The 22,060-nt window shown below is 44.5% G+C and overlaps 1 protein-coding gene across 7 annotated transcripts in view; it reads right to left on the bottom strand.

The window, feature by feature from the left end:
- Positions 1–22,060, bottom strand: part of WDR37 (WD repeat domain 37) — a 79,148-nt gene that overhangs the window by 52,111 nt on the left and 4,977 nt on the right. For 6 of the 7 annotated variants that reach the window (XM_049626766.1, XM_049626765.1, XM_049626763.1 and 3 more), the window contains exons 2-7: positions 11,963–12,140; positions 8,897–8,993; positions 6,267–6,362; positions 5,873–5,937; positions 2,319–2,454; positions 680–751 (exon numbers count right to left, since the gene is read on the bottom strand). In XM_049626766.1, coding sequence (XP_049482723.1) covers positions 680–751; positions 2,319–2,454; positions 5,873–5,937; positions 6,267–6,362; positions 8,897–8,993; positions 11,963–12,100 — 604 coding nt within the window. In that variant the 5' untranslated portion in view covers positions 12,101–12,140. The remainder of the gene's footprint in view (positions 1–679; positions 752–2,318; positions 2,455–5,872; positions 5,938–6,266; positions 6,363–8,896; positions 8,994–11,962; positions 12,141–22,060) is intronic. The other variant, XM_049626767.1, reaches the window with a different exon arrangement.

The following is a 22,060-nucleotide window of genomic DNA, read 5'->3' as shown; positions in this document are numbered from 1 at the left end:
GACTGAAGACACATGCTGAGGGACCCCGTGGGAACGAAACCCCAAAAAAGGGGAAAGTGTGGGTCACAGCCCAGACAGGACAAGATGCGTCCCCCACCCAGGGAAGGGCTGGCACCCAAGCCCAAGAAGCGGAGGGCAGGCACACCCGGGCCGTCTACGAAGGGCAGGGGTGCGGCGGCGGCTGGGCAGGGGAGAGTGAACGAGGAAGCAGCCGACAGGCACCGGAGTGGAGGGCGTGCCAGGAGGAGGGAAGCACAGCAGGCGCCCGGAGGGAAGTGAGAGAGACGCGGGAGGACACAAGGGAGCATGCAGGGGCGGCTCACAGGAGGGGACGAGCGGCCGTACCGGCAGCGACAGGAGGTGCGGCAGGAAGCCCGGGATACACAGCATCCCTCCCTGGGCCCTGACATGTGCAGAGCACACGCCGAAAGAGAACCTCTAAAACGAGTACACGATCGCAGACGATGTCCACACTTCAGTTCCAAAGCTGTCGACAGGTGGCTTTCTAGGCGCCCGTAAATGAAGCGCAGACAGGTCCTGCTCTGCGTGCAGGGCAGCAGAGCGGTCCCTTCCTGAGGCTCCCTGCCAGAGGCGGCACGCCCGTCGCAAGGGCCCAACCGGTGGGCAGCCAGGTCAGTGCCCTCCCAGCACAAGGCACAGCCCGCCCCGGAGCACTCACCTGACCCCACATGGCCTGAGTACTTGACGAGGCACCGCCCTGTCTCTATGCTCCACAGCAGGGCCGTGTGATCTGCAAGATCCAAAGAACAGGAGTGACTGACCCACCACCAATTCTACAGTCTTCAAATGAAAGTGAGAAGTTACATTACCACTAGTATCTCTTCCGACTCTAGATCAGAAACCGCGTTTCCAAGACAGGAGAAGTGGGTGACCTGTCCCGGGTCAAGGGGGTGGCAAACAGATACCCAGGGACTTGGGACTCATGGCACATGGTCACACTGACTGCACCTCGCCAGGGTCCTTCTAACCCATCACAGCTTCACTGTTTTGTTGAATTAACACTTTCCAGATCATCACACAGTAAATAAATGCAAAACTCCAGTTACAAATTATTTGAGATCATACGTATGTGTTTGGGCCTTTCCTCTTACATAATAGAAAATCTGAAAAATAAATGTCAATTATCCAAACGAGATCTCAGAGATACCAGAAACAGACCCTTTCATTCTTTCTTTTTAACTGTAAGGGAATTTCTACAACCCTGGGGAGTGCTCACAAGTGAACATAATTTTAAACAAGTCAACTTTCTTCATTCATGGTTCTATCTGCTGTAAAATTTTCTACTTCTATTAAAAAGCAGATCAGGGGCACCCGGGTGGCTCAGTCAATTAATCTTCTGATTCTTGATCTCGGCTCAGGTCATGATCTCACAGTCTGTGGGATCAAGCCCCATATCAGGCTCTGTGTTGACAGCATGGAGCCTGCTTGGGATTCTCTCTCCTTCTCTCTCTGCCTCTCACTCACTCTCTCTAAATAAATAAACAAACTTTTTCAAAAACAAAACAAAGCAGAATCTAGTGGGGCACCTGGGTGGCTCAGTCAGTTGAGTGTCCGACTTCGGCTCAGGTCATGATCTAAGGTTCATGATTTCAAGGCCGGCATCAGGCTCTCTGCTATCAGCACACAGCCTGCTTCAGATCCTTTCTCCCTCTCTGTCGTTGTCCCTCTCCCCACTCTCTCTCGCTCTCAAAACTAACTTAAAGAAGAAAAAAAAAAGCACAATCTACTAAGTACCTGGAAAAATCATTTTCAATAAGTGAGCACCATTTTTAACCTCACTAATTTTGGTCGGAAAGGGTATTATTAGGTTACGCACCTTGGACAGCTTTCAAAACCTATCTTTTCTTTAATGAGAAAAAAGGGTCTCTAACACCTGCCCCAGGAGTCCCACAGGCTAAAAGGGCTGCCAGCACCCATGCCTCCACCTAAATCCTAGAACAGCTAGCCCCCTTCAGAGACCGCACAGCCCTTCCCTGGGCCGTACCTCACAACTCAAGCAGACACACGCTCGACTGTAACAAGAAAGTACCTCGCCTGTTCAAAAGACATTCTACCTTATGCTGCCGTAAACACAGGTAGCGCAATCACGGAGCCAGCACCTGCTCACCCGGACACCTGACGTCACACCTGCCGACAGCAGCAAGGCCTGACGGAGCACAACAAGGCCAACTGCTTTGGTTTCAAGGACTGTTCGGCCTCCCACCAGCTTCCAGGGCCAACTCTGCCACCCACCCCACAGGGAGTCATCTGCACCGGCTGTCACGCCCGACAAGCAGAGCGACTGGCTGTGGACTTACCGGCAGACGCGGTGCCCAGCACCACGGGCTGTGTCCTCGCCACACTGACGTCCCAGATGCCATCCCTGTGGCCAATGTACTCCTTCACGAGCTGGCACACGGCCCTCGACGTGGTGGTCTTGAAGCTGGAGACGATCTAAAACCATGACGGGAAGGAGCATTGTAGACGATTTACTGACCGAATGTTTTTAAGTTAAAAAAGGTAAAACGGAAAAAGATGTGTTGAACGTCATACACCCCTGAACAGGATATTTAAAGCATTAAGGGCACACAACAAAAGCGCAAACAGCAGCATCCCTCCAGCTGGGTGTCACAAAGCAACAACGAAGGCCGTCCTAAGGCCTCAGAAGACCCCCGACCCCCCACAAACCACGTGTGTCCTCCCGTGACGAAGAAGAGGGGCCTATTTACACACTGCGAGTGTCTTCCACAAATCCAAACCAGCAGACAAAATTTCCAAATTCTTTAAAAAAAAAAAAAAAGCTACCAGGACATGAAGAAGCCAGGAAAGTATACCCACACCCTTAACACTACCTTTTATTACTGGGGAACTTTCCTTTTTTCCCATTTTTGGTCATTTATACACCAACCATGTATTATCAGGAGGAAAAGAGCCCAAGGTGGGGAGGAATCCAAAGACGACACTTCTAACAGATGAGGTTTGTCCAACAGTGTTTATTGCGCGCGTGCTCGGTGCCGGCGCTGCGCCAGGAGACACACACAGAGCGACAGCAGGCCCTGGCCTCGGGCAGCTCACAGTCTGACGGGAACAGACAGGAGAACCACAAAGGTGCACACGAGGTGAGGCATCGTCTCGTACGATACACACGGCAAACAAGTCTCACTTTCTCTTACAAGGAAAAATAGAAAGTGCGTGAGCAAGAAACTAATTAAACACAAACAACTCTTCAGAGTTTGCTTTTTAAACTGTTCTCAGAGAAAAGGAATGGCTTTTCAGCTTTTAAGCAAATCAGAATAATGGAGATTAATCAGAATAACGACACTGTAAAATCAAACGAAAAAGAAAAATCAGTGGTGTTAAACAGCTATTTGGAACACGGATTTGGCGAAGCCCTGAAAACGAATCAAAGTTCATTCTTATTTAGTATAAACACATTACAACACAGTCCACTGTTCCATCAATTCGGGTATGAACGTTCAAACCATCCTCCGCTGCAGAGAGCGACTAGAAATGTTTATGAAGACGGACTCTTCCGGCAGTAATACCGACAGGCTCCATCTGACTCGGTCTGCATTTTACCAAAGGACTTGCACAAACGCAAACTCCTCGTCTTCTTTTTCCTTCTGAAAGCCCCTCCCCCACCCACACTAGCAGAACCGTCCCTCCCAACACAGAAAAGGGCTTTTGCTGGCGCAAGGTGCCATTCGGATGTTCAAGAACGCAGCGGTTAGGAACGTGCACAGCTTGCCCCACAGGAAGTGGCAGCACGGTTCAGTTTCCAAGCCTCCTGCTGTGTGTGACACAGACGTCACTGTGAGGAGAAATGAACTAGTGGAACCACACTCCTCCCTCACCCACCCCGCTCGGCCAGGAACCACACAAGGTCACCGCTCAATACTCATGGCAACCGCATTTCTGGCGGAATTCTGGAAGCAGAGCACATGCAGCTCATCGACACCGTAACAAATCACGTCACGTGTTGTTTCCAAATGCCCACTACACTCTGAATACCTATTAACTCTTTGTTTTTAAAAATGCTGACCCCTTCACTACTGCGAAGAGGCCCCACAAAAGACTGAATTACTCAGTGTTCATGACAGAGAAGCACAACAAAATGACAAAGTGATGCTTACACCTGTCACCCTAATTATCGTTCTCATTAGCATCCAATCTAAACTACTCCAACAAGACCAGAAAGGGCTTTTTTCACAACGTGAGCTATTTATCTTTGTAAAAACACGTGTGAACATTTTCACAAGTTTCTCTAACGTTAGACGGTCCGGCATCCCTCCCGACAGACACCAGCGACCTGTCCTCAGCCACCCAGGAAGGGAAGACCTCTTGGTTGCTGAACGCACGTGCGTTTCCCACCATCCCACCACGTACACACTACTTGCCTTTCAGGGCTGAGTCAGGAGGCAAGTAACGAGGCCTCCTTGCTGCACACACACTCAGTGTTACTGCCAAGAATACACACTACGGCACGGATCAGAATGTATTCTGGGATCAGATTCATTCTTCAACCTTCAGGTAACATCTTACGTTATTATTCTTCAGTGTGCACAATAAAGATCATTAATATGTTTCTTATACGCTGAGATAAGTTTCTAGTATCTAAAACAAAGGGCACTTTATATCTAATACGTTTTTTTTTTTAAAGCAGAGTATTATTATATATAACCTTCCCTTTGTCCAAATCTTGTATTTTACTATTCCTAGTAAGGGACAACTTTATACAATCTGTTCATCTTCTACTTCAGAAATGGTCAGAAAGTTTCTGAATTCTAAGACCATATACATTGTACACATAAGCTGTGTCCACAAGAATAAACAGTATAATTTAAGATAATATAACAAGAAGACGAGCAAGAACATAGTCTCACAATACATTTCAAAGAAAACTCTGATGTTAATTTATTAAAAACTTAGAAACTAATAAGCTAGATAATACATAACAACAAAATTTTTTTAACTAAGCACTTATACTCTGGAGTTATCAAAGGAAACACAAGAAAATGTAATCAATGTTTGTATTTTTTAAATAACAAAGTTTTCCAATAAGCAGAAACAGCAGCAAGACTGGATCTGCTTTATTACTTGTAGTTAATCTCGCTGGGGATGTCATGCTACATAACTTGAAGCTCAAAGGGACGAACTGGAAAAACAGAGTTGACAGTAACTATGCCATCACAGCAGACTCACCACAAATTTCAACTTTTCCCTCAGGTTTAGCAAAAGGAATGTACATTCATTAAGGCTGGGTAACTAATTTATCTTCTGTATATTCAAAATGCTTCACAGTAAAAACGCACATAGAATTACTTCAAAATATTACTTCACAGCAGTACTCCCTCACAGACAAACTTATTCCCAAATAATTAAATCCTTGCCACTTTAAGAAGGTCAGAACAAGATTATTTTTAAAGAAGTAAAATACCACATACGTCCCTATTTGCCCTGGAGACAAGACCTTCACATCTGGATAATGCTCAGAAAATGAGAGAAAATCAGTGGGTGGCGGAAAACGTGCCTGTGGTGCACTGCATTACTCCATTACCTTTCTCCAAATTCAGAGCCTCTGTATCAAGCCAAATAACAATACAAAATGTATTTTCCCTCCAAAAAGACACTGTAGCTACTAATGCGTATCTTTTACTCTCACAGGAACCAGGGCGAGGGAGTGTCCAGGTGTCCATATGCTGTGGCCATCTCACAGATCTAGGATATTCCCTTTAAAAATCAAAGTTTTCGAAACAGCAGAAGTTCCTCTTTCTCTGTTACATGTTTATAATTGGAAAATATGCAACTTCAGGTACACGTCCGCACACCTCAAATACCACATGAGCGGCCCGAGAGCCAGCGCCTTGCGTACCTTGCTGGTGGAGGCCTTGTAAGTGGTCTTCAGCTTCTGAGAAAGCTGGCTGGTGCTGTGGCTGGCTGCAGAGACAGAGAATCGACAGTCAGGGCCGCAGAGTTTCAGAGCTGGGACAGACTGGACAGCAAACCCCACCTCTCACTGCCAACGGGAAGACAGTGAAACCCGAGGGTCCATCTGTCCACGCTGGCATGGAGGTGACAGCACAGCTGGAACAAGACGCCAAGCTTCCTGGCACCCCTCTCCGCCTCACCCGCCCCCACCCACACCTGACTACGGGTCCCAAGCACTGCTGACCGCAGCAAGCAAACAAACCCACGTCCTTCATGAAATCCCAAATCTCCCCCACATGTCACGTGTCAGCAGTCCTGTCGGGAGCGCTCACCCTTACCTTTTGTTTTGAGCTGGCCCTTACTCAGTTCCGCCCCATCGATCGCTTGTCCTTCGGCAGCTAAACGTTCATTAAGAGTCTCAATCTCCCTACGCACTGGGAATAAAAAGGTTTTTTCAAAAAGGTAAGACGTGAACTTTTACGTTGAAACATATTCACCGCTTCCAAAACTTGAGGGTGTAAAAATATTATGTGTAAGTATTATCTAAACACAGACATGAATAATACCCTAATATTAGGTTCGCAGACTTCTCAAAATACTTGCGACACCTCTCACAAACTGAGAACCACTGCTCTCCCTACACTGGGAAGACTGCGCCCCCAGGGCTCACGGGCAGGGCTCCTGGACCTCAAGGTAGGCCATCTCCTTTGTCCTTTATTCTATACACTTAAAAACATGTTCCTGATACTATCCAAAATTCAGTGAAATGTTTACAGTCTAGCCGAGAACACTGAAATTGGGAGGAAAAGCATACAACAAAACATAACTATGGCTGCGTGGGGCCACAGAGCGCCAAGTAAGGATTCTATGTAACAAAGATTAAAAATCTGGGGCGCTTGGGTGGGTCAGCTGGTTAAGCGTCCGACTTTGGCTCGGGTCACGATGTCGCGGTTCGTGGGTTTGAGCCCTGCGTCAGGCTCTGTGCTGGCAGCTCAGAGCCTGGACCCTGCTGAAGAATTGTCTCCTTCTCTCTGTGCCCCTCCCCCACTCATGTTCATTCTCTCTCAAAATAAATAGACATTAAAAAAAGAATTTAAAAAAAAAGAATTAGTTTGAAAAAAATTGAAGGAGAGTCACAAAAGTCTCAGAACCACAGGGAAAGAATGAAGAGGAAGGTCATCGGTCATCAAGAAGGCGATCAGCAGACACCTGTGCCTATGCTCTCCTCCGGAACAGGTCTGCGGGACCAGGGCTGTCTTCCAGCCACAATGTTGAGGAATGACACGTGGCCAAGGAACAGGATTCAGCCGAGGGCACAAGCCACTACAGCGAGGCAGCAGGACCATAACCTGGCCACACATCCCCCCCAAGCCAGGCTGTGCACCTGCCAGGACGATGTACCCTCTACTCAGGCTATGGTGAGACGAAGGGGCCGGGTCAGGTGACAGAGAGGGTAAGGGCAAAGGCTCTGAGCAGACCTTACAGAGGCAGGGCGCCACCAAAGCCAGGCAGCACGAGACTGTGTCAACTCAAAGTACATCCAGCAGTAGTCATTTGTAATCCTACAGTTTTTCTTGAACAAACTACATGAGTTCATAAAATATTAATAAGGCCTTACATCACAACAGAAACTCAATAATGCTTTGATCATTACAACTGATACTTTTTTATTTAAGAGACAGAGAAGAGAGAATAAGCAGAGGAGAGGGGCAGAGGAAGAGAGTGAGCGAGACACAGAATCTTTTTTTTAAGTTTATTTCTGAAAGAGAAAGAGAGAGCTCAAGTGGGGTAGGAGCATAAAGAGAGAGAGAGAAAGAGAGAGAGAGAGAGAGAGAGAGAGAGAGAGAGAATCCCAAGCAGGCTCCACACTGTCAGCACTGAGCCCAAAACATGGCTCAAACCCAAGAACCGGGAGATCATGACCTGAGTCGAAATCAGACGCTCAACCAATGGAGCCAGCCAGAAGCCCCTATACTGCTTGATTCTTTAAGCAAATGAAGGCACTGCTTCTATAAAAAAAAATCTAAGAATAAAAACTAAAGCCCAGCTAATTTAAAAACTATTTTGATTTGGGGCGTCTGGGTGGTCAGTAGGTTAAACGTCCAACTCCTGTTGGTTTCGACTCAGATCACGATCTTCCGGTTCATGAGTTGAAGCCCCACGTCAGCCCACGTGTTCACAGTGCAGAGCCTGCTTGGGATATTCTCTCTGCCCCTCCCCAGCTCGTGCGCACACGCTCTCTCTCTCCAAAATAAACAAATAATAGATAAATAGATACTTCTGATTGACCTTTAAAATAAGTCGAACAGATAATACTAAGAAATTCTCAAAATATAGTATATTTTAAAGGAAAACATGAATCAATAATTTCTCGATTTACAGTATACTTTGTATAGGGATAGTTATAAGAAGCATTTGTTTTTCATAAAACCACCATCTGAATGAGCTAGTGTGGCCAGCAGAATGCTACCCAGCCCAAAGGTAACCTGTGAGCACGTGAGCCCCATGGCTAAGGGGCCCTGCAGGTGTGACTACAGCGAGGGACCTCTGACGGGGAGGTCACCCTGCCTGGCCCAATGACCCAGCCTTCCCTCACGTCCTTAGGAATGGCTCAGAGATGCTCACCACTGAAGGCTTCGAAGACGGACGGTGGAAGGGCTTTGAGGCAAGGGGTGAGGCAGGCTCTAGACACCGGGACTCTGTCCTCACGATGCACAGAACTGAAAATCTGCCACAGTTCAAACAAGCAAAAGACAGACCCTCCCCCTCACCTCCAGAAGCACAGCCCTGCCAAGGCCTTGACCTGAGTCTGCTGGGAGGGGCCCCCCATAGTTCCCACCGGTGACTTGTAAGGTAATCAATCTGGGTCACTCGAAGCCACTATGTGTGTTACAGAACACAAAATGGATACAGTGGTGACCGTCTACCCAAAATTTTACAAAAGCTTATTAGGACAGAAGATACTCACATTCCAAGTTCTCAATGTAAAGGTTTTCAAACTCTCTCTCTATTTGACCAAACAGCTCCAAAAGTGTACTGCGAACCGAGGAAGGCAGCTTAGAATCCTGAAGAAAAAAAAGGAAGATTCTGTTTAAAATGAATGAATAAGAAACTCTTTTCCAAAGCGAATTCTCATTTCTCTTAAATTCTTATTTTATATATTATTTCTTATACGTAAAATGCTTACAGAACTCACAGTTCCACATTTCTACGTACGAAACTATGATGAAATGATATAAATGGCTATCCAGCATGATACAGGATTCAAGAACAAGCACTTCCTCAAAATAACATAATTTTCCCTTTTACAAGGGAGGAAACAAGCCTACCTTATTCAAAAACCTCCACATTTGTAGAGAAGGAAGACAGTTCCCATAAATGCAGTTTCATCATGCACAGTCTTTAAAGTTCTACCGTGTGACATTATAAATTAATTTTAATAAGCCACCTACTAACAGAAGAGCTTTTAGAGAGCTCTCCCATCCACGGTGCTTCAGACAAAATCCTGGACATCTCCTAACACCTACAAGACTGTGAGGAGGGAAACATGAGAAATCGGACCGGTAAGAGCAAACGGTGTCTGTTAAAGGAGAACATCCATGTGGTAAGTGCCAGGAGCACCACGCCACGCGTGCCTGCACGCCTGCCCCCGTGTTCTGCACAGCTGGAGTCTCCTCTACGCCTCATGGGAAGTCCATGAGCAGAAGCAACGCCTCTGCAGAAGTCTGAGGTACAAGTGACTGGGCGGCATCCCCGGCCCCACCCATGCTCACACACACGCACTTTCTGGACGCTGCTGGTCGTGGGGAGCCCACGCAGTCTACACTACTCTCCTCTCCAGAGAGCACGGCCCGACGTGCTAGTTCGTGTGACCCCACACTCAGAGTATTTCCAGAACGGAACTCGTAATGGTTCTAAAATGTTTCAGTACTTAATTGCCACCAATGTAAGTGACTTTTCAAGTTTCCGTGCAGCACAAACTTTCTGATGTTTAGTCAGTTGCAAATAAAAAAAGGACACACGATGTTTATTAAACTTCTCAGATTAAGTTCTCAGGAAGACAGAAATTCTAAGCAAAATGATCTCTAATGACATAAACATTTCAGCAATATGTTTTGAAATCACATAATGTTCCAGTAAATTTGACAAGCCAATAAAAACTATATACGAAGCCATGTTTAAAAACAAATTTGGGGGCGCCTGGGTGGCTCGGTCGGTTAAGCGTCCGACTTCAGCTCAGGTCACGATCTCACGGTCCGTGAGTTCGAGCCCCGCGTCGGGCTCTGGGCTGATGGCCCAGAGCCTGGAGCCTGCTTCTGATTCTGTGTCTCCCTCTCTCTCTGCCCCTCCCCCGTTCATGCTCTGTCTCTCTCTGTCTCAAAAATAAATAAATGTTAAAAAAAAAAATTTTTTTTTAAAACAAAACAAAAAAAAAAAAACCTGAAATTTGGCAGAATGGGTACTATGGCCTCCCTCAACACCCTTCTAAAATACCAATGAAAAATATGAAAAATAAAAATAAGATTTTGAAATAACAGTGAAAGTAAAATAAACCACGACAGTAGCATTCGCCATGCCGTCCACCTTGCCTCGTGGCCTTCGCATCCGCTCTTCCATCTCCGTGCCACGCTCCTCCCGCACCCTCGTGTGGCCGGTCCCCTTCACACGGGCACTTGGTGAGAAGCCGTTCTGACTCCCACACCAAGGCCACATCTACGTGCATCGAGTCCTGCTCACCTACACCCACAGTCCCTTAAGATCTTTACCGTTCAACAACCGAAACATCACATTTACTTGAGTAGTAAACGCGTCTTAACGTCGAATGTCATTGCCACTGGAGACAAAACTGGGATGGCAGCGACAGCCTCACCCTACAATCAGGAAGCGAAACGGGCAGTGAAACGAGAACGTTCCCACCAGGCAGGCGGAGCCACAGGAGTGCCCCGGACAGCCTACTGGTGCCATTCGTCTTCACGGACCCCGACGGAGAGGTGCTGAACCGCGGGGACCATTTCAGAAACGTGAGGACAGAAAAGCTACTGTGACTGAGCAAGGATCTCATGTGCACGTCACTCCATCACATCAGCATAATCACGGGTGCAGGAGGCCTCGCTCCCAGGCACATGCAGACTCAGCCACGCTCCACAACCGGGCCCCGCGGGCCTGCCGCACTCCTACGCGCCCCGCGTGCCTGGGCCGAGCACCGCACTCCTACACACCCCACGTTCACAGCTCTGAGAAGGTAAAAGTACCGCCGCAGCACGTTCACGCTACCTTTGCGCTGTCTGGTACTGCTCCCAAATAGGCGTAACCTCGTCCACAAAGTGCAGGGCCACCGTCCCAATAGAATCCACGGGTAACTGGCCCGTGGTTCGCAGATCCCTCCACCCACACCTACCATGCCAGCTGCTGGCAACCCTGCCGCGGCACCGGCCCGCGCACCTCACACCAGCCGGCGGGGAAGCCGTGCCAACAGGCAGGTGCCGTCCAGGGACTGCTGAAGCCACCGAGGCGAAGGCCCCACGGTGCGGCAGCCGGACCGGTCAGCTTGCGGACTCTGAACAGCCCCACAAAGGGTCACCCTGAGATGCAGTTACCTGCTTGATCTACATCACAATGGAGGATGGGCACTCAGAAGGCCGAGCAAAGAACATATTTACCCCTGACGAGTGAACTCCAGAAGACGCTAACAAAGGCGACTGCAGGATTTTCACCACTAGAGATATAAGTAAATCAAATTAAAAAACGTATCCTAGACTGTTTACCTGCACTGTCCAATACGGTAGCCAGCAGCCAAGTGTGGTTATTTAAATTCAGACGTAAATCAAGGAAAATTTTAAAAATTCCTCAGTCACACTAGCCACCCGTGTCTCTGTACAGGCTGTTATGTATCACCGCTGTTTTTCCCAGTTATTGAGGGAAGGGGAGCTGGTTCTGTTTTGTTTTGGTAACACACTCTTATTCTCTACTCTGGAGACCTGTATGTATTTGACTATTTCTGGAACATTGAAAACACGATCAGCAACCAACTCACTTGTCCTTCTAACATTTCTCTTGGCAGACCCGTCCTCTCCTGCTCCGAGCTGTTCGTTCTTCGTATAGAAAGGCTATGAGATTTGCGTTTCTGTTTTGCTTGGCGAGCAGTGGAGCAACTCCCGCTTTCTGTGGGCATTACTTCTAGAAGGTGATGTCCCAGTCGCTCCTGCAATAAGCTGAACAAGAGCAGGAAAAGCAAGGACTTTATTTCTGATATGACAAACTGGAATAAAGGAAACTAGTAGACCATTGTTACTTTCAATTCCAAATCTCTCTACTATGGTAATATTTACCATGTAATTTACAATGTGACAAAGTAATGTGTTTTAAGACAGAGGCCACAGCCTTTGTTAATGAGGTAATTTTTTATCAAGTTTCATTAAGTTTTAAAAAAAAAATCAAATAGCAAAGACAGGCTTAAACAATTCTCCCTTAACCAACTTTCCCCAGCCTCTGCCTACTCCCCAGAGAGAACCAATTCTAATCACACGGTCTAGACTACAGATTCTAGAGCAATCTGTCCAAGAGAAATACAACACAGGCCACATGCCTTAACTGTAAATTTTCTAGCAGCCACAGTAAGAAAAAGTAAAAACAGGTGAAATCACTTTTGATGATTTATTTAGCCAACTATGTTTAAAATACTATCACTTGAGGAGCGCCTGGGTGGCGTAGTTGGTTAAGCGTCCCACCCTTGGTTTAGGCTCAGATCATGATCCCAGGGTTGTGGGATTGAGCCCCTCATCAGGCTCTGCACTGAGCATGGAGCCTGCATGGTTCGGTGGGTCTCTCTCTCTCCCCACCGCCACACATCCCTCTCCCCTGCTAGTGCGTACTCTCCCTCTAAAATAAAAAATTTTAATTACAAAAATAAATAGAACACTATCACTTTAGACAACGTAAAAAACACTAACAGGTATTTCCATTTGGGTGCTGCATCTTCAAAAAAATTTTTTTTTCAACATTTATTTATTTTTGAGACACAGAGACAGAGTGTAAGCAGGGGGAGGGACAGAGAGGGAGGGACACACAAAATCTGAAGTAGGCTCTAGGCTCTGGGAGCTATCAGCACAGAGCCCGACGCGGGGCTCGAACTCACGAACCATGAGATCATAACCTGAGCCGAAGTTGGAGATGCTTAACCGACGGAGCCACCCAGGCACCCCCAGGTGCAGTCTCAAAGGGAATCAGCCACACCTCACATGCTCACCTGCTCGGGGCTGCCATAAGACAGCAAAAATCTGGACATCATTCAAATTTCTACATAATATAAACATTTTCACTTACCCACTTTGGGCATTATCTACTTGTTTCCTGCTACTGATTCCCCATCCCAATATCACAACCCTGTTACTTAATTTTAAGTAATCTATTTATTCACACATGATGTTTCTTTCTTCAACTGTAACTTGTGTTTAGAACATGACCTGCTCATTTTGTGTTCTTACAGATCCCTCCTTCTCCCAGTATATCTATTAGTTTATGTAATTTTAAGATATTCATGGACCTCCCTTCTTTACTGACAACGTCTTTGACCCTCTCCATCTCTGCCTCACTTTGTAAGAAAGGTTCCAAGTGTCCACTTTTTTCTCAAGCTCTCCTGCACAGCCATCCATCTCCTCTGTCATTTGAGAATGTCCTAGGAACACAAGCAGAGTATGTGCCTCTTCAAGTTTTGAGCTTCATGCTCTGGAGATCCATGCAAGTTGTTACCTGTACCAACTGTTACTTCCTTCTGATTGCTGGGTAGTATTCCACAGCACGGAGGTACTATAATGTAACCATTCATCTGTTTCAAAAAAAATTTAGTTCTTTCCAGTTTCTTACTATTATAAATAAAGCTACTATGAACAATAACATACAGGTTTTTGTGTGAATGTAAGTTTCCATTTCTTTTGGATAAATGTCCACGAGTGAGATTTCTGGGACATATGATCAATGTATGTTTAGTTTTTTAAAAAATTTTGAGATATTAACTCACACATCATATAATTCATTCCCCACATTCAGCCCTGGGCAACCACTAATCTACTTTGTACACAAATTGGCCTGTTCTGTCCATTTCATATAAATGGGTTCCTACAATATGCGGCCTAATCTATCATGATTAGCTTTTTTCACTTAGCCAAGGTCCACCCATGTTATAGCATGTGTTGGTAATTTATTCCTTTTTATTGCCAAATATTCCACTGTACGGACACACCACATCTTATTAACAGTTGACGGACATTTGGTTGTTTCCATTTGCAGGTTATTATGAATAATGCCACTATAAATGATAACGTGTAGGTTTTGTGTGCATTTGTGTTTTCATTTCTCTGTGTACACCCATAGGAATGGAACTGCAGTAACTCGATGTTTAACCATGCTTAGTATTTTTAAGAAACCACCAAACCATTCTCCAAAGCAGTTATAATCTCTTATATTCCCATCAGCAATACAGGACATTCTATTCTCTGCATCCTCATTTAGTATGGTCACTGTGTTTAATTTTAGCGGCTCTGGTAGGCGTGCACTATCTTGTTACAGTCTTCATTCACACTTCCCCAGTGGCTGGTGATACTGCACATCTTTTCCTGTGCTTGTGTGCAATCTAAACATCTTTCTCAGTAAAATGTCTCCTCGCATCTTTTGCCCATTTAATAGGACTTTGGGATTTTACTGCTGAGATTTGAGAGTTCTTCAAATATTCTTCATGAGTTATGCATCAGGTATGTGTGTTGCCAATAGTTTCTCCCAATCTATAACTTTTTTTTTTTTTTTTTTTTTTGTAATTTGTTTTTTATCCCCACAGGGTTTTTCACAAAGCAAAACCTTTAAATTCTGAAGAAATCCCATTGGTCAATTACCTTTCTCCTATAGATCATACATTTAGAATCATGTCTAAATACTTTTTAATCAATCCTATCTCCTAAAAATTTTGTTTTCTTCTTAAAATTATAGTTGTATAGTTTATATTTAAATTTACAGGCTACTCTGGGTTGATACTTTTAAGGTGCAAAGTTCAGATCCAGGGCTATTTTTGTTTTGGATTTTCTTGTTTTTGCTGGTATCCAATTATTTGAGCACATGTTGAAGACCATCCATCTTACACTGAATTGAGAAAGCTTGACATCTCGCTCAAACGTTGATCGGCTATACACAGGTGGATTATTTCTTGGTTCTCTATTCTGTTCATCTGATCTATAGATCTCTCTCTCTGCCAGTAAGTTGTTGTTGTTGTTTTTTAAGTTTTATTTATCTATCTCTACACCTAACATGGGGCTCAAACCACAACCGTGAGAATCAAGATTCAGATGCTCCATTGCCTGGGACAGGCACGCTCCCCTGCTGACAACAGTCGTGACTACCATGCTGTCTTGAAATCATTTAGTGATTACTATCATTTTTTTTCAAAACTGTCTTAGCTATTCTAGTTCTTTTGCCCTTACCATATAAATTTGGAATAATCCTTCCAATATCTACAAAAATCTTCATGGAATTTTAATAGGAATTGTTTAATCTGCGCATCAATTTGGAGAGACGTGGCATCTTTATCATGTTGAGCCTTCCAATCTGTGAATACAGTATATGTCTCAGTTTATTTAGATCATCTTTTCTTCCCTCAGTTTTGTAGACTTCCACATAAAAGTCCTACATATGTCTTTTCAAATTTACACTGAAGTTTGTGTTTTTATTTTCTGAGTAATTTTAAATAACATTGTATTTTTATTTCCATTTTGTGTTAATTGCTAGTATCCTACACTATTGTTGAACTCATTAACTTCAGGAGAGTTTTTGTAGATTCTCTGGCATTTTCTACGTAGACTACTATATCATCTGAAGAAAAAAAAAAGACAGTTTTATTTCTTCCTTTCTGGTCCACAGACCGTTATTTCTTTTTCTTATTGATCTGGCTAGGAATTCCAGTATTATGTTGTAAACAGTGACAACAAACACCCTGTTTTGTTTTGACCTCAAAGTAAAAACACTCTGTTTATGGCCATTAAGTATGATGCTAGCTGTAGGTTGATTGTAGATTTTGTCTACCAAAATGAGAAGACTGCCCTCCTGGGAGTGTCATGAATGAGTGTTGAATTTTGTCATCTGTGTTTTCTGCATCACTTAATGGTGTGGATTTTCTTTAACCTGTTAACAGATGAATTATACTGATGATTTTCAAATACTAATCCAAATTTACATGCGTGGAATAAGCCCTACTTATGTATAACTTTCTTTAGTGACTGCTCTAGGTATTTTGTTTGTTTCTGTATTTTCGGAGAAACAGTACGAGCAGGGGAGAAGCAGAGAGAGGGGGAGAATCACAAGCAGGCCCCATGCCATCAGCGCAGAGCCCAACGTGGGGCTCAAACTCACAAATCATGAGATCATGACCTGAAACAAAATCAGGAGTTGGATGTTTAACCAACTGAGCCACCCAGGCACCCCTAGGTAGTTTATTTTCACAACTATCAGAGTCTACTGATTCTCAACATTCTACCAGTTCGTGGTCATGTACAGAAACCTCACCTTCCTGTCTCTTCACACTTCCCCATTTGTAACAGTCAAGTGAAATACTTCCTCTACATACACAGAGAACATCAAAGAGCTACACTTCAACCTCCAAACAGAAGAGGAGCGTCTATAGAATTTACCAAAGTTTGTTCTTTCCATTGTTCATTCTTCCTTCCTGGTGTTCCCACATTGCTTTATATCATTTCCATTCTGTTGACAGAACTTCTTCTACCTATTCTAGAGAGGTAGGTCTGCTGGTGACAGATCACGTGAAAGATGTTTTCCCTTGATAGAGAATTCTGAGCGGATAGTTCATTTCCTTCAGCACTTGAAAAGTAAGCCACTTCCTTATGGCCTCTATGGTTGCTGACAAGAAATCCACCATCAAATTGTTTTTCCACTACCGGTAAAGTGACATTTCTCTCTCACTGCTTTTTTTGTCATTAGTTCTCAGAAGTTTGACTGTGATGTTGTCTTAGCATCAGCATGGATTTGAGTTTTATCCTGTCTGGGTTTCACTAAGCTTCTTGATTCTATATGTTTATGGCTTACCAAATTTAGGAAATATTCAGCCAGTATTTCTTCAGTATGTTTCAGCCCCACTGGCTCTCTCCTCTTTCTGGGATGATGACAAGAACAGTGGGTCTTCTGTCACAGTCCCACCAGTCACTGAGGTTTTGTTCACTTTTTTCCAGTCTATTTTCTCTGAATTGTTCAAATTGGGCAATTTCTATTTCTTCAGTTTTTCCTATGTTCTTTTCATTCTGCTGTTGTCATCCACTGGGTTTTTTGTTTCAATTAACACTTTTCAGCTCTAAATTTCCATTTGTTTCTTCCTGTGTTTCCTTCCTGAGATTTTAATGTTTTTGTTCTCCATTTATTTCAAGCATCACTAATTGCTCACTGAAACATTTTCATGATGGCTACTTTAAAATCCCTGTCAAATCATCTGCGATACCTGTGTTGCTGTCCGTGGTCTTTTCTTATTCAAGTTGAGATTTTCCCAGTTCTTCATATGACATGTAATTTTCTAGTGAAGCCTCAACATTTTGGATTTGATGTTATCAGACTTGGAATCTGATTTAAGTCTTCTATTACGGCAGGCCTCTAATGATGATGCCCCAGCAACTTGTTTCTGCCAGGTGGACTGAAAAATGGAGACGGAAGTCAGCATTCTCCGTTCAGCCTCCATTGACCTTGGGTGGAGGTACTCCTCAGTGCTGCTGGCTGGGCTCTAAGTTCAACCTTTCCCTTGGCTTCTACTCACACCACCCTAACTACACCAGAGGTCCCTTTTACTACACCCGGCATGTCCTCCTTACCACAGGTGGTGGTGAAACTCCTGAATCTCTACTGGGCTTCCTCTGACGCCACTCCAGCAGGAAAGGCACACCCTTATCACGCAAAAGAGATGAAAATCCCACCTCACCCAGGCTTCCCTGGTATTACCCGGCAGAGAGTGTCACCTCAACACAGCTTGTCAAAAGTGAAAGTCCAGATTCCCCATCCAGGCTTTGAGAAGAGTGAGGGTGGGGGCTGCAGTGTTTTCTAAGAGCATCCTGTCTCCAAGGCTGTCCTTTTCCCGGTCTTCTGACTACAAAGAGCAGGCTTTTCTTGAGGTTTCTGATCTGAGCCCTTTGATGTCGCCAGGTTGCTACTTCTTCAGGCCCAAGTCTGGGATATATGTGGCAAAAAGAAACCCAGGGCACTCAGCTCTGTGTCATTTCTCAGGTCCTGATACACCAAGTCACCACACTTTCTTCTCTCCACCTTTCAGTCTTGTATGTTTTCTAACGTCTAGGGTTTTTAGCTATACTTAGCAGAACAGGGAAGGACATCTACTCCATCTTTCCTCAATCACAAAACCAAAGATCTTTTGTGTCTCAAATTACGTATATACAGACCTTGTTTTAAAATGGCAACAAGAGGGGCGCCCCGGGGGGCTCAGCTGGTTAAGCATCTGACTGGCTCAGGTCTTGCAGTTTGCGAGTTTGAGCCCCACATCGGGCTCTCTGCTGTCAGCACGGAGCCCGCTTTGAATCCTCTGTCCCCCTCTCCATGCTCCTCCCCACGTGTGCTCATGCTCTCTCTCACTCTCTCTCTCAAAAATAAACATTAAAAATATATATAGGGGCATCTGGATGGCTCAGTCAGCTAAGCGTCTGACTTCAGCTCAGGTCATGATCTTGTGGTTCATGAGTTCGAGCCCCACATCGTGGTAGAGTCTCTCTCCCTCCCTCCTTCTGTCTATCCTTTCCCCACTTGCACTCTCTCTCAAAACAAACTTTTTTAAAAAATTAGATATATATACCATATATATACATTAAAAGTGGCAACAAGAGGGGTGCCTGGGTGGCTCAGTCCATTGAGTCCACCTCTTGACTTAGGCTCAGGTCGTGATCCCAGGGTAATGGGATGGAGCCCCATATCAGGCTCTGGAGCCCCATATCAGGCTCTGCGCCAAATGTGGAGCCTGCTTAAGATTCTCTCTCTCTCTCTCTCTCTCTCTCTCTCTCTCTGCCCTTCTCCTTTGCTCGCATGCATGCTCTCTCGCTCTCTCTCCCTAAAAAATAAAAAATAAATAAAGATAAATTAAATGAAAAGAAAGTAAGTCTTGCTTTACAATACACTAAAAACTTTCAAATTGGTCAACTAATTGTGTTTTTAGGTTTAAATTCTGAAATCTGTTAATTTGTTAAAATTACCATATATTTTCTATAGCATTACATAAACAAAATTCAACTGTCAAATCTGAAAAAAAGAACACACAGGGGCACCTGGATGGCTCAACTGGTTAAGCATCCAACTTCGGCTCAGGTCATAATCTTGCAGTTCGTGGATTCGAGCCCCATGTCGGGCTCTGTGCTGACAGCTCAGAGCCTGCAGCCTGCTTCGGATTCTGTGCCTCCTCCTCTCTCTGCCCCCCCCCCCCACGCTCATGTTCTGTCCCTGTCTCTCAATAATAAATGTTACAAAAACATTTTTTTAAAATAAAATAAAATAAAATAAAATAAAATAAAACAAAACTAAGGACACAGAGGGGCACCTGGGGGGGCTGAGTCAGTTGAGCGCCCCAACTTGACTTCAGCTCAAGGACCTCGTTGCGCAACGGTAACGCGTCTGACTCCAACTTAATTTCAGCTCAGGTCATGATCCAGGGTCATGGGATCAAGCCCCGCGTCAAGCGTGGCACTGAGCATGGAGCCTGCTTAAGATATTTTTTCTCTCTCCCCATCTGCCTCTCCCCAGCTCATGCTCTCTCTAAAACAGAAATAAATAGGGGCGCCTGGGTGGCTCAGTCGGTTAAGCATCCCACTTCAGCTCAGGTCATGATCTCACAGCCTGTGAATTTGAGCCCTGCATCAGGCTCTGTGCTGACAGCTTAGAGCCTGGAGCCTGCTTCGGATTCTGTGTCTCCCTCTCTCTCTGCCCCTCCCCTGCTCATGCTCTGTCTCTGTCTCAAAAATAAATTAAAAAACGTTAAAAAAAATTTTTTTAATAAAATAAAATAGAAATAAATAAGGGGTGTTTGGGTGGCTTGGTCGGTTAAGCGTCTAACTTCAGCTCAGGGCATGATCTCACAGTTCATGAGTTCGAGCCCCACATCAAGCTCTCTGCTGTCAATACAGAGCCCACTTTGGATCCTGTCTCCCTGTTTCTCTGATCCTCCCTCACTAGCGCTATCTCTCCAAAATAAGTAAATGTTAAAATAAAAATAAAGTAATATTAAAAAGGACACTTAGAAATAAGATTACTGTATTTTTTGTCTCCATAATTTTCATTTGGTTTTCTTTTTAATCTTCTACTTCCCTCACTTTTTTGGATATTCTATGTGTTAAAGCAAGTCACGAGGCCAACCCAGACTCAAGTGGAGGACAAACAGACTTAACCTCCTGAAACAAAAAGAATGAGAAAGAGTTTGTAGCCATCGTTCATCCATCACACCTCACTCCATTTACCAATTCTGGCTATACAATGAATACCATTCTGCTTCCCTAAAAAAAAGGTCAGTGAACGGAACTGATTTTGCCACTTCACACACTTAGTGGAATAAAATGGATATAAATGAACCGCTGAGTTAAACACCTACTCAGAATAAAGTCCAGCGAAGAGCACCACAGTTAAGAATGGGAGTTTTATAGCCACGCAAACCCCTACCCCCAACTCTTCAAAGCGCTGGCTTTTTTGTCATGAAGCCGCAGCTCAAATGTCACCTTGTCAAAACAGCTTCCTCCGACCACCGCCAGTCGCAGCACCGCATGACCCTCACCACCTTTGTGGTTCACTCACTTAATGAGTGTTTCCCCCACGGCACCATCAACACCAGGAGGACTGGAACAGTATTTTGGCTCGCTACTGCCCGTGGGTCCCACCACGTTGCCTGCCGTAAGTACATCCCCAAAGATTTGATGAAAGTGTAAGTGAATGAAAGAGCACTACATCCGCCACTAAGCTGTGTAATCTCTGTCAACTTACTTAACCACCTTCCGAAAGCTTCATTCCATCACCTGTAAAGCAGGGATAGCAACAGCATTTATTTCATTAAGTCATTCATCAAATAATCTTCAAGTTCATAAATATACTAGGTACTGGGAATATGGCAGTAAACTAAACAGACTTGGTCCATACTTTCAGGTTACTTAGAGTTCTAAGACAGACCTTAAATATAATCTCATAATCTATTACAGAAATTATAAACTGGGATGAGCGTTTATATTTGTGTGAAAGACACACACAAATATTATGAGGAAAAGAAAAGATACCGGCTGAAGAGTTAGGAAGACTTTTCTGAGAAACTGACATTTAAATTGAGACTGAAGAATTAGTGTTAACCATGTGGAAAACAGAGGAGTGGGTATTCCAGGAACAGGAACAGCATGTGCAAATGCCCAGAGCTGGGAATAAGATTAGTTTATCAGAGACACTAAAAAAAAAAAAGATAACGTGGCTAAAACACTGCAAACAATGGAGAGAATGGTACAAGGTAAGTGGGAGAGGGAGGCTTAGATTCTGTTCATGTTTACATTTTATCCTAAAACAAAAATGAAGCCACTTCAAAGTGTTAAATAAGAGACACTAGATTTGCGTTAAAAATCACTCTTGCTGGTGTGTGGAAAACATGTAGAAAAATCAGATGACTAAGAATGGAGAAGTCAGTTAGGAAGTTAATAAAACAGTCCAGGCAATTAATTATGATCCTTAAAATTAGAGGGTACATGAATGGACTGGGGTGTGGAGGGTGGGTGCGTAGAGAGGAGTCAAGAACAGCCTTCATTTCTGAGGTAAGAAGTAGGTGAAACAAGTATCAGATTATTGAGATGCGGAAGCAGACGTGGAGAAGAAATCAAGACCTAAATATGGAACATTTTATGTTTGCAAAAATTGCCTTTGAAATATTTAGAACACAAAGGAGGAAGGAGGTACTTAAGTCTGGAGATGAGAACTGGCCTGCATTTATAAATCTGGGAGAGGTCTACACTGAAAGTAAAAATGGGCATTTGGACCCCATCGGGCCTCCAGACCCAACGCCTTACCAAACATCACTTTTTTAACAAGAAGGAAAAAAAAGAGTTTACAATGAACACTACTGAGAGAGATAAAC

This window comes from Panthera uncia, chromosome B4, assembly GCF_023721935.1.
Source record: "Panthera uncia isolate 11264 chromosome B4, Puncia_PCG_1.0, whole genome shotgun sequence".
NCBI lineage: Eukaryota > Metazoa > Chordata > Mammalia > Carnivora > Felidae > Panthera > Panthera uncia.
This window is presented reverse-complemented; position numbering and strand designations above follow the sequence as displayed.